Source organism: Thermobia domestica, chromosome 4 (genome assembly GCF_964235325.1).
Source record: "Thermobia domestica chromosome 4, izTheDome1.hap1.1, whole genome shotgun sequence".
Taxonomy (NCBI): domain Eukaryota; kingdom Metazoa; phylum Arthropoda; class Insecta; order Zygentoma; family Lepismatidae; genus Thermobia; species Thermobia domestica.
Window position 1 is genome coordinate 12,480,790 of NC_137457.1, and position 14,444 is coordinate 12,495,233.

Here is a 14,444-nt window from a genome sequence, read left to right on the forward strand (position 1 = left end):
ACAGGTTTCTCATTTAACCTTTGACTTTGTATCTTGCTTTCTTTCGCATATGAAACACCTTTCAGTTTTCACTTTCTTCTGTCTTTTTGTTTCCGTTTCATCATCAGATATATATCTTATGTACGTTCCAATAGAAGGTATTATCAAAGGCTCAGGCGTTTCTATGTCTCTTTCGATAACTCCTATATACACTATGTGATCAAATGTATCCAGACACCACCAAAAGCATATGTTTCTCATATTACATGCATTGTGCTGACACCAACTGCCAGGTACTCATTATCAGCGACCTCAGTAGTCATTAGATATCGTGACAAGGCAGAACGGAGCGCTTCGTGGAACTCACGGAGTTCCAACGTGGTCTGATGGTTGGGTGAAACTTGTATCAGAATTCTGTACACGAGATTTCCACACTCTTAACCATCCCTAGGTCCACTGTGTCTGACGTGATAGTGAAGTGCAAACGCGAAGGGACACGTACAGCAAAAAAGCGTACAGGCCGACCTCGTCTGTTGACTGACAGAGACCGCCGACAGTTGAAGAGGGTCGTAAAGTGTAATAGGCAGACATCTATGCAGACCATCACACAGAAATTTCAAACTGCATCAGGATCCACTCTCAGTACTATGACAATTAGGCGTGAGGTGAGAAAGCTTGGATTTCATGGTCAAGCGGCTTTTCGTAAACCACACATCAAGCAGGTAAATGCAAAACGACGCCTCACTTGGCGTAAGGAACGTTAACATTAGACGATTGAACAATGGAAAAGCTTTGTGTGGAGTGACGAACCACTGTACATAATGTGGCGATCCGATGGCAGGGTGTGGGTATGGCGAATGCCCGGTGAACGTCATCTGTCAGCGTGTGTAGTGCCAACAGTAAAATTCGGAGGTGGTGGTGTTATGGTGTGGTCGTGTTTTCCTTGGAGGGGGCTTGCACCGCTTGTTGTTTTGCGTGGCACTCTCACAGCGCTGGCCTACATTGATGTTTTAAGCACCTTCTTACTTCCCACTGTTGAAGAGCAATTCGGGGATGGCCATTGCATGATCGAGCACCTGTTCATACTGCACGACCTGTGGCGGAGTGGTTACACTACCATAACATCCCTGTATTGGACTGGCCTGCACAGAGTCCTGGCTTGAATCCTATAGTACATCTTTGGGATGTTTTGGAACGCCGACTTCTTGCTAAGCCTCACGACCTACATCGATACCTCTCCTAAGTTCAGCACTCCGTGAAGAATGGGCTGCCATTCCACAAGAAACCTTCCAGCACCTGATTGAAAATTTGCCTGCTAGACTGGAAGCTGTCATCAAGGCTAAGTGTGATCCAGTACTATATTGAATTCCAGCAGTACCGATGGAGGACGCCACGAACTTGTAAGCCATTTTCATCCAAGTGTCCTGCGTGTATTTGATCATAGTGTGTATATAGAGCAGGCAACTTACTACTGCATGTTTATATATTATATGCAAACAATTTATGATTTCCATTCATCAATCTATCTTCCGATCTGCGTTCTTTCTTCCATCCATCCACACATACGTCTCTCTATATGTCAATCTGGGGTGGCCTGTAGTGAAGTCAGTAGAGCATCCGAATGCTAATCCAGCGACCCGGGTTTGTTTCCCGACGGTTTAGTAGAAGGAACGTATCACCTGAACATCCAAAAATGAGTACATAGGGCAACCCTGGTATCAAACCGGTACTCATGAAGCTGCTGGAAATAGCGGTACGCTGACCATATGCCACCAAAAAAAAAAAACACTCGATAGGCCTTAGCTCTTTAGGATCGTTATGCCATGCGGTTTGGTTTATCTATCTACTTCTTTGTACATCTCTGTCGGACACACTGTTTAGTTACTTTAGCGGGCAAAATGATATACTGCTAATTCTAATGATATATATATATATATATATATATTTAATTTATTTTGTGAGACCAAAGACAAGAAGCGAAGTGTCAGTAATGATAGCCGACCCCGGAATTCGAACTCCCCGATTATTACAGAAAGTGCGTTCATGCACTTCGTACTGATTATGTAGAGACCTCAATATTTGTTCTTAATAATATTGTAATATTCACATGGCTTAAGAAGTAAGCATGTAATAAGAGGTTATAAAACCTTAACTTGACAAATTTGAAGTGACTTCCAAGCGGTCAACATTTGGAAGATCTAATTCCTTGGAAGATCTAATTTATTTTTTAAAAACTTCCGACCGGAACTGTGAAACAGACTCCAAAACAGGGTACTTTGTAATATAAATAATTCCTTTTATCAGCAACATAATAAGTAATCATAAAGATCATTAGCATTCGTGGTGTATCTGGGGTACCCCACTATAACCAAAAATGAATACAAAATTTTAATTCGCGTAGAGATATATAGTGGGGGACCTTGGGTCCCCCAGCGCTTATAACAAGTAAACCAAGAGATTAGTACGAATGGTTATAGCATTAACATGTGCGTACTTCGAAAATATTAATATAGCTAAAGAAACAATGCTCTAAGAAAATAACACACTAAATGATTTCAAAACATAATAAATCTAGGGGACCTTAGGTACCCCACTTGGTCGTGCGATGGTTAACGAAGCTTTCAAATTACCAATATATTCAATAGTAGACCAGCGTATATATACTTTATATATATATATATATATATATATATATATATATATATATATATATATATATATATATATAACGGATATATTAAGTTATAGTTAATATTTTCGATGCAAATTATAATGAATAAAATAAATACAGATTATATTTTTAATAATATAATATTTACTGTATAAAGACGGGGTACGTATGATTTACCTATGAAGAAAACTGTAGCTGCATACCGTAAAGCATACTATAACAATTATATGTTTAAAGTTATATGTTTAAACAATGCAAATTTTTGTTTACTGCAAAGTTAATTATGCCGTGAAAATCTTTCTGAGGTGTGAATCTTGTATACGACCTTGATAATGTATACATTTATTTACTTTTCTACTGGTACCTAATGAGAAATTATATGGATAGAATACGCTAGTGTTGTGAAACGTATCTCCATTTCAACAATTGCACAAGATTGAATCCTAAGTTAGATGCATGCTTGCGAAGAGCTTCAATGGAACAATTCTAATTTGTAAATAATTTCAGAGGTCAATTACCTCTCTTGTGGCTGTCTTTTTGAATGAAAAAAATGTTAAATGTCATATGGAAGTCTTATCAAGGTGACAGGTGTCAAGTCAAAGCATGTTTTCAAGAACAAAAATATTAACTTCTAAACTTAAAAATAAATGTCTATTTTTACATTTATACGAACGAAATAATTTATAATGTGCGAATGTACAAGACACAACTTTTTCTGGAACTCTCCACAAAAATTTTACATGAATCTCTTAAGAAAGTTAAGTTATATTAAAATAAATTATTTCCGTAAACATATTGTGATTTGTGTTAATAGTAATGATGCTGAAAGTGATTGATTACAGATTTATATTGAGTGATTATCTAATAATGATAACTACTTTAATAAAATAATATTTTACAATACGCATCTTAATAATCAAAATGTTAACAATTTCATACAGTAGAGAATCTAACAGGGACGAAAAGTAAAAATTGGAGTCCAAAGTTTTAAATGAATATTCTTCCCTTTTGATAGAATTCCGATTGTCTTGCGGTTTCTTATATATACAACTTTCCATCTACTAAAGAAGGTGTTTTCTGAGATGGTGGTGTAAACATTTCGCAACAAAATTGAAAAGTAATCTACAATAATAACACTGCTCGACAGAATGAAACTTTTTGAAAGCTGGTTTTGATTTGACACCTGATTTTATATAATTTGAGGTTGCTAATTACGAAAATGAAATTAGTTTCCCTCCATCACGTCAGTTTTTTCACAAATCGGTAAACATGATTGCGTAAATTATGCTATTTACATAGCAACGCTGCTAATATAGAGTAATATTATGACTATATATTTCTAACAAAGGAACATTATTTTGCGTCAGAACTAATCTGAACATCGATATTCTAAATAATTAAGGTCATCAGTGACGTAACTAGGAGGGCAAACGGGGCTTGTGCTTAGAGCGAAGGATTGGAAGGGCCAAAATTGGGCAAATATTTGGGGGAGCGTTTTAGTTTATTGGTCAGAGGGACGCTAAGGCGCGTTCTTGTCCCAGGCGACAACTAGCGTATTTACGTCGCTGAAGATCATTGCTAAACAACTGTCCTCATTTTTGTCTCTGCCTTTTCGCTTAGAAGCTCCTAAAACTAGACTTTCTTTTGTGAGTAGTTCGTGAATCTTCACGTACTAACGTCCAACAATAATCAGCCAACATTGTTGTTCTCCAACGTCCCTGATAGTGTAATTCAATTGCTTTGATGTTCTGCTGAAATCTTTCATAATGTTCTTCACTTTAATCACCGAATTTAGAAGACAAGCTGTATAAATGTGGATACAGAAAATAAATCTTAAAACTCATTTTGTACCCTAATGTTTTAAACTTTTGGAGCATATTAGATACAATATACTTGTAATTTTCGTCTTTGTTGTTCTCGAGAAAATTATGACAGGGCCGCGGTGGCTCAGTGGTAGAGCGTTCACCTCTGGTGCTAGGGGTCTCGGGTTCAAACCCTGCTCCCGCCAAGTGAACTTTGTGGTGGACAAACACCGTGTGCGTGGGTTTTCTCGGGGTCCTCCCGTTTCCTCCCACTTTCTTCATTCCACCATTTCATTCATTACTCATCATCACCGTCTCCTTTAGCCTAACCGGCATAACCGTGGGACATAAAACTCAAAAATTTCATTTCATTTTTCAAAATTATGACACACGTCTCTGAATGCACTTCATGCTTCCTTTTTAACACTTATCATATAATGTTGAAAGTCTGACTGGTCCGAGACTCTGATCTGAGGACCAATGAATATTCCTTCTTTTAACTTAGCACTTGAAAGTTCTGGGAATTTTGTTACTAGACACTAGAAGCACTGCCCATCTTTAATCAGACTTTGACAAATTGTTTCATTAGGCGCAGTTTAATATGCAAGGTGCTAATATAAGTTTTGAAGGGTCTAAGAGGCAGATGTTTTTCATATTTTTACTTCCTGTATTGCGGCTTTCCCTGACAGGCCAATCATTTTTGAGTCCAGTGTTTATCGCGTTCTCTGGTGTTCCATTCGCAGAATGTGGCATGGATATTTGGTGTCCCCTTACTGCTGTCCAAGAAGCATGCATATCACCTTCAGATCGCCGCCAATAACAACTGATGATCCTCGTATTATTTTTAAAAAAAAAACATTTTCATATTTTTGTAAATCTCCTTTAAATGTACAAATGAATAATGGGCATACATAGGGTTGTTGATTGCTGTTGTGAAGAAGCAGACCGTACAAACTTCCCTTGTTGGAATCAATGAAAAGCCTCTATTCCTCTGCATTATAGTTCTCGCAATCACAGCTTACACAGCGCTGTTATTGCGTTCCCAACGTGTAACACGTTGTGATATCATTCAGTGCTACCAGATACAGTACATATTTTTTCAATGTTAGCAGGATAAGTAACTGCACGTCTTTTATTACAAATTCAAAGATCAGAAGGATATTTGTAAATATAATCAGTACTTCTTCCGAAATATACATATATACGGCTATTTTTCTCTCCCCCTCCCCTCTATTTTAAGAGAACTGTACGTGATAGGGCAAAACTAACTACATTTTTGGATTTCTCAGATCAAAAACATTAAGAAAACCTTAATAGTTTCCAAACAGCAAAATCATTGTAGAACAGTGTAATATGTTTAATATGTAATATTAATTTTGATACTAAAGAAATTATTTCAATTTCTAGCAATCCAGTTTTAAAAATACTCTACTTATATTTCTATAATATGATAATGCATATGTATACTAGAATAAATTAAGCTTATGAAAACTATTATTTAATATTGCAAGCAAGTCTCTAATGCTTAGTTAAATATAGTTTATATTGTAACGTTTCCAGTTTATAGAAAGTAGTTTTTGTGTAGAATCAAGGCATTTCCATTCTATTGGAAAATCACGAAATGTACGTTTCTTGTCGATCTTGCACATGTTGTTCCTGCTCATCTGTTCAAACGAAAAACACACAAACTAACAAACAAAATGCATGAATATTATTTTTACTTAGTAAGTGAGTTAACGCAAACCTTGAGGTGCACCTTAATTCTCCATAGCCCGCGTGGTCAATTGTAACATCAAGGCACGCATGCGGAGTCTCGTTTCACAATATTTATTTATCTTATTTTAATGTGTATTTTGTTTAGAAGCGATATGAAATTGTTTAATATTTTCTTTGCAATATTTTTGACAATTTATCACGTATTTTACAGCACAAACTCCTTTAAGAGTTCTAAGAAAACAAAAATTTCTCTATCCACAAAGTATCCGCGGAGTGTGACTCTGCGTCGCGTGCTACGGCGGGTTAACTTGTCTGTATTCGAAAATTGCTTTGTTTAGACAGCGCATTTAGTAGATGGTGTAAAATAAGGAATTTAATGACCTAGACAACATACTGAAAGTACACCACACAGAAAGTAAGAAGTTTATGACTCTCAGTTTTAATATATCTTTGCATGGACTTAGCATAGAGAATGTACTGATTGTCTTTTTTGCAACTGTAGTGTATATATCAGACCCTCAAACAGTCATTGCTAAAATATAATGAGTACTTGTTCTCACCATTAAATGCTATGAGAATGAATTATCCTTTCTTCAGTTACCTTTTGTTGTACATTTGGAGAGCGAATCGAATGATTAGAGACGATGCAAGTTTGATGAGTTGTGTCAATGATCTTACCACTTGCGTCGCGGAGACGATTGAAACCAGTTTCTACCTGATGCAACTTTTGCATAATTATTTCCAATCTATGGTGATACTTGTTGCCTGCGATCTGCAATAGCAACACGTATAATACTAATATCTTGACATCAATCTACTTGACACTTCTTTCCAAATCAGAGCAGGCATGAGTTTTCTTCTTGTGCCAATAGAGACAACACTTTAGTGTAAAGTGATACATCACGTATTACGTGCCATGTAAATTTGCAGAAGAATCACAGTCACCCAAAATAATTTCTAGCTCAAAATCCGTTCCTGCATTACCTGAATTCTTACACACTGTTGTTTTCATTATCCACTGTTCAGAACTATTATGGATATCATGATGCTAGAACATATCACTACTTTCATATTTTATCAACCTCTCCTATAAAATCTAAAGTCTTAAGGACATATCTAAAGTCTTAAGAATATTTCCATTATTACTGCATATCCAAACCAAATTGCAGACTGTTGTATATACAAATCAAAATTAGCAACTCAGATAAACACGGAATTGCTACGTATTTTTTCTCTATATTCATTATATACTAGTGTCCATTCATATTCAAATCCAACCCAATATTACATTTTCTAATCCTATAGAAATACTGCGTTTATCACATTAGTGTGTGATTGACTATACAAGTTATTTTATTGCTAATAACTATTGTTTAATTGTTTGTTTTGTATATGGATACATTCCTCATTGAAACTAAATAAATATGCTACAATAAGTTTTCAAAACTCATTAATTATCTTTAAGGTCTATGGAACTGAGAGATCCAACCGTGCGCTCACAAGAGGTATCCATTGATACTTGTTCATTGTGAATCTAATCCAGTTTCTGCTTTCTATTCTTATTTCTGCGAGATCAACTTAACATTGTCCTATGATGTAAGGTATTCGTAATGATCGTTTTCCAATTCGATTTCTAGTTAATATTTTGAAAGCGTTCCTACTTTCTTTGATTCTGGATACGTGTACTGACCATTTGAGCTTCCTAGACTTGATAATCCTAACAATCTTTATTAAACGATACAAAATTATGCAGTTCCTCGTTATGAAGTTACCACTATTCCAATTACTGTTGTTGGCTTCGGATATTCGCTTCAGATTTTATTCTCAGATAATTTTTGTTTGCGTTTCTCACTCAGGCTAAGTAATCGTGTTTCGCAACCTACAGTACAGTAAGCATTTATCGATTTGGATGTATTTTAAACTTAAATTCCTCCGCAAAGTTGGCCGACAGAAAATTTTAAAATGAACAATAACACGCGTTCCCTACTTTCCGTCGACATTTGATTAATTTGTGCGTAGAGTTTTTGCCCGTTAAAATTGATTCTAGAGTATCAACTTCGCCGAAAGTGTTATTTGATATTTCGACGTATCCATAATTTGAAGTATTACGATTCCTAGAAATTTCCATGTATTTAATTTTCTCTACCTTCTCTTCAAAACCCTGCAATTGCAAACGTTTAATAAAACGTCTGTATTTCTTTTAATTTTAATACCCGGAAGCAAAGATTTAGTAAATAAATACGTTGAAGTGAGTTACCAATGAAACAATGGTACTTGTACCATTGAAATTTCTTAGAGAAATACTTCGCAAATAATTTATTTATAGTCAGTTTGTATCATAAAGTTTATTTTCTGCTACGTAACACAAAATCTAACGACAGCACGAGTTATTGTTGATAGGAAATGACAATAACCTAACTATTGGATTGTTGTAAATGAATAAAATTGTATTCGTTCAAACTATTCTAGGTTTTAATGAATTCAGACAAAATCACCATTGTATGTCAATTGTAGTGTGTTTGAAAACCAACAGCATTCTTTCCATTGTTCAACATTAGAATTAGTTAATCACGGCATATGATGAGTCAGAACCAGTGTAGAGTCTTTATGATTACAATTTACATTATTCATTTTATCCGAATCAGTAAACTAATAAAATGTTATTTTCATTTTAGATGTTCAAGGTACCTTTAAAGATTGGCCGAGCATAGCTTCAACTGATGCCACGCTGCAATCCAACGTAACAACTAGAATCAGGTCTCCAAAGAAGAGAAAGCATAAAATGAAAGTACATAGAATCACAAGAAAGCATCGAGGGAAAGTGAGCAGAAGGCCCTCAACCACGCTTTCTACAACCACGAGATACACCACAACAGGTATAAATACTACTTAAGATAAAGTAATAAGTCATGGTAGATGCAGGATCATGTTTAATACATATACCGGGCGTTCTAGAAAGTATCGCCGATGTACCAAAGGAACTTATAGTATAAGTAAGAATAAGGAAAAATCCTATAAAATGGTTTATACTTGAAAGCTTTTTTGAATGTGGTCCAAGTGAAACGGTATGCCATACCACCTCTGGTTTTTCAGTGTTGAAGGCATACCGCCTCTGATTTTTCAGTGATCAAGATATACTGTCAGGGAAAAGTAGATGCTAAATACCTATAATAAATTCATTTTTATACACAATAATTAGCGAATAGGTTTCACATAAAAAGATGTTATTTCTTATGTAGAAATAATTTCCAGGTTAACAACACTGACATTTTTGTTATCTTCTTCCTACCTTTTTTTTTCCTAAAATGAGATGTCTTCAAAGATGTTTAAGTTTATATTTTGATGTGCCATACGGAATTGTTTCTTTCTTGTGTGTGTGTATGTCTTCTTGTCTTAATTCATATAATACTCTCACTGTGGAGAAGTATTTCAACGTTTAGATAGCCAATATGGTGAATCAAAATCGTAATAGAGCATACCGCCTCTGCCTTTTGTCCACTCCGAACACTGCTTTTTGAGAGTGAAAAAGTGCGATAACATCGTCAAGAAGTCTTCTAGCAGAAATCTTGGAATTCAACAAATGGTTACAAAGATTCATTCATAATACAGTTAACGCAAGTAAACATTGGTAATAATACTGCATGTTTCATCGGTACTGTTATGTAAAGAAGAGAAATTAAAACTACAGTTTACTCACAGAGGAGCGAACAAAAAAATTATAAACATGTATTTTACTCTCGCAGAATATATATTTACCATACTATTAGTAGCGTCAACCACAGTAGGTATGATTAAGGCTATTTCGTTCTACAAATTTGTATCGAAAAGAGTCTACAATATTCAAATTCAAATATTGTTACTTTATGTTTGAGTAATTACCTTGTATTTTCCACCACAGAAGCAGCATTAACTCACCTATATTATATTTTGCCCATAGTTTGATACTCGCAGTGCAAAGTGATGTAAAATGAGAAAAATCAAAGTCGGAAACGCCTGGAAAATAAGTAACCCTCCTTACATAAAAAATGTATTGGTTTTCACGAACACAGTCACAAGTCAAAATGGTTGAGTTTGAGTTTTCTGACTTTTCATTAATATTTCTACATTGGAATATAATTCTTTTAATCGTTCCTTTTCCGGAAACAGCGCGACAGCACTAGTGCCATTGGTTTTCAGTCTGCTTTAGTAGAATATCAATATTTGAAATGGTGATTAACAGAAAACAGCTTCTTTCGTTATACCTATATATATTCATATATAATATACAAAATATTATAATGCACAAGATGATACTAATATAAATGTTTGCAAAATGTTGTTTTGCAATGTATTTTCTGTATTAGAAAACATTAAAGGGAAATGAAAGACACAATCCGTGGAACCTTCAATCTTCTTCACTATGTGCGTTTATTACTGGAGCAACAAGGCCAGCAACACACAATTTACTTAAAATTTCTGTAGGCCAAACAATCTTAGCAAAGTATCGAGCACATGAAAGACAAGAAATATTTACATGGACATAAGAACCACACCAAACTCTTCGATTTCATTGTACATATTCACAATACAGCTTTAGACCTGATAATAGGGTAGTTGGAACAATGTCAATAATACCTTTATGTCTTCCTACTAATATGTCGAGATTGTACTTCGAATTTACCGTTTTTTATGTCTTCTTTAGGGAAATGGAGATTGATGCTGTTATCTTCACTCATCATTGCATGAATTGTGTTGATTTTCGAGTTTAGCGTGTCTTTTAGCAGCAAGGCTATATGAGACGAGGATCTACTGATTAACATAGAATACGAATCACATGAACTCACGTAGGGAATTGAATTCAGGTCTTTCACGAAAACGTCGCCAATTGTTTAGCAACGAAAGGAGCTCTCGTTCATATTTTCAGCAGGGTAGGAAACTGTCTAAGACAACTGCTAGGAACCTATAAAAGGAAATTTTAGGTCTCTTTCTAGCAACTCTGGGAACTCGAGCAAGTTTGCAGAGTGCACATCAGCCCCAACTGTTTCCCTACTTCTAATTTTAATGTGTTTTCTGCGATGTGCTGCTATTTCATATGCTGAACTTCCTTGTTGATGCCATCATCAGAATTAAGACGATTAGCAAAATTATTTGGTAAGAAAAAGTAATTATCCGGCATAACAATTCAACTTGAGGGAGCAACTTGTTGTCTAGTTGGTGACATAGAAACAATACTTGTCCAAAAGTACCGTGAACGGCCTCAAACAATCTAGCGAATTTTTAAAACGACGAGATAATTTTGCCTCAGCAGTAGTCAATTGTCTGCGCATACTATTCAGTGTAGGCATTAAAATTATAAACTCTCTTTCTTCCAAATATTCATTTGTAACTCGAAAGCTGGAATTCATACAATATATCACATTCTTACATGAAAATTGAGAGCACGTTTGAATCTTGAAACACGTTTTACTATTGCTGGGTCATTTTGTGATTGCAGTATGGCCCCAGCATATCTTACATTATAACCAGTCGTAGTATAAATAGTAGAGTTTTAGGTAGAGGAAATTCTTTCCGTCCAGGGTACAATTTTCTTCTATACCCATTATACGGCCTTTTGCAGTGTATAATATATCTCCCATGTTAGATTAGCACTAAATTGTCAATAGTATTGTGGAGTTTCATTTACACAATAGCTTTTTCAATTGTTATAAGCTTTCCTCGTCAACAGGCCTCGACTTCGACCATATAGAGCATACTGATTTTTTTCGAAGGCCGTCATGACACGTGAGCCCATATCCGAAATTTGCTATTTCCTTTCCAGCCTTAGAACTATAGCGCTAACACTATTCGAATTGCCAGTGCACAGTTTAAACAAACAAACAAAAAAGTAACAGTGGTTAAATGACACTTCGATTATCAGAGACACTACCACTCTCACGCGATTTCTCGAAGAGATTAGATTATGGGAGTTATACTGTCCTGTAGAGCCATTCCTGACAAATTAGAAATTCAAACTCGCCAATCTTTGACTTCTGATAGTAATCATACCGACCAATACATTAACGGCGTAACACGGGTTTCATATCTTCCAGGCGTGTCCTACTTTACTTTTCCTGATTTCATACCAAGTTGCACCGCTAATATCAAACCATGTGCAAAATATATTATAGACGAGTTAGTGCTGCTTCTATGGCGGAAAATAGAAGGTGGCAACTCAAACAAAATGCAAAATTATTTGAATTCAAATATTTCTGATGCGCCTTCAGATAGAAATTTGAAGGGATAATTACATTGTTATTGTTTTCATTAAGTCCCTTCATACAAAGTATATTCATATTTTATTTCATCCTCGGAGCTTCAGTTGTTTCCGAGATACGAAAACTTTTTGATTCCCGCATTTTTAACAATAACTTCGAAATTCGAAGGAATTTGAGGTTGATTTTCTTGCCGAAGTTAAGGTATCTTTGGCATAAATATCACCGAATCCATGCAAGGGCACTTTTCACCGCGTTTTCCAGCTATACCCTTTTAGTTGTTTCCAAATTAACTGATAATTAATTATTTGTGTAAATCAGTTTACTTTAACTGCAATATTGCAATCATCCAACTAAGTTCTTGATTAATTTGTAAAGCAATGCATCTAATAGAAAACATTTTATTTATGGCGTTTCAAATGGCGACATTTTTGTTAATTATGTTCCACCAAGGAGGCACAGAAGAATTATCATGTCATTAAATAGCACTTTATTTTTATTTTGACATGTAAAACTTCATTTCGGATTAGTGATGAAAGCCACTTTTATAAAAATAATATTCTTGTATATCGTACAATACCCAAACATTTACCATTTTTTTAAATATTTGAGGTATTCCCTGTCTTAAACTAACTTTGTTAATTCTCAACTACTGTGATGAAAATTAGTTGCTTTCCTAGGATATGACACACCCCATCTGTTTTTTACAATTTCTACATCCTGCTATATGCATAGCAACGACTTGAAGAAGGTCTATAACACTTTTAAGATTACGCATGTTAATCTCTCTCAGAAGAGAGGGAAACATACATTTTCGTATAATCAAAGTCAAGGAATGTAAGGATCTAGTTTCATTTTTTTATTTAGTCTCTGGAAAGCAGTCTCGTTTTCTGTAGCCAGAAGTGTACACGCAACGAATGTAATTTTAGAACTCTTCAAACAACCTTGCACACGTTTATGAGTATTTATAGAGATAAGTTCTAAATAGTTTTTTTTCCTTGGGAGAACTGCGGTATTACAGTCATGGACTGTAAATTCTAAGTATTAAAATACTTGTAAAGAAAATTATTTATCACGATAAATCGTCAACTTATGCAACTTAACCTTTTTCCATCACAAGCTTATTGCCTTCACATAAGACCTTTCGTCCACACTGGGTATTAAAATATCGTCCAGATATACAAAGACTATTTGAGATTCCATGTCTCCTATTTCATTACTTACACAAAATGCTCGAGCCTAACGTATTGTCTGGCGGATGTATTTTCATTTTTCGGTACCAATTGATGATATAAAATCGACTACTCTCAGTTAGCTCTAACTTAAAATACACTTTTTCAAACTAACAACATTATCTATTAAAGATTACTTAATATGAGGTGATTTAAATATATAATCTACATGTATGAAATTATGATTTACCAGATTTGCAAACAAGCTTCTGCTAGTTATCTCTATTATTAGGTATGACGCAAATCGAACCATAGTTGACATAATCCACTCGGACCTGCACATCCTGTGACACTCCTTTCTTTACTATATTACAGACAAATTATATTCTCTCTAGAAATATGAAAAAATCTTGAAACATTTATTTTATTGAAACAATCTGATTAAAATAATAATAATAATAATAATAATAATAATAATAATAATAATAATAACAATAAAAAGAGGTAGTGTTATTAACCTTGATGTTTTAAAGGTATTATGTATTATTATTACAATTTAAAACAGACATTATAATAACGTAACTAAACCAATGTTCTCTGGCTTCATACAACTTTGATGATATAGATATTTGAAGCGTTAATTCTAACATAATTGTATTTGCATGGAATAATGAATATTTAGTTTGTTGAATTTTAAACATATTCGTGAAAAGAAGCATGTTTAATATATAATTTTACAATATTATTTTACACATTTAATGTAAAAAATCGGTTATAATAAAAGTTATAGGAATCAGTTTCCTTTAATCTTGGACATCAGTCATTGACACTTCATAATATGTAAGCTCGTTAACTCGTAACCGACTTCAATTAC

At 34.6% G+C, this 14,444-nt stretch overlaps 1 protein-coding gene across 1 annotated transcript in view; it reads left to right on the forward strand.

Annotated features, from left to right (window-relative positions):
* LOC145683721 (uncharacterized) overlaps positions 1–14,444 on the forward strand; it is a 118,152-nt gene that overhangs the window by 99,018 nt on the left and 4,690 nt on the right. Inside the window, exon 11 of the mRNA XM_081755193.1 lies at positions 8,844–9,044. Within this exon, the coding sequence (XP_081611319.1) occupies positions 8,844–9,044 (201 nt within the window). The remainder of the gene's footprint in view (positions 1–8,843; positions 9,045–14,444) is intronic.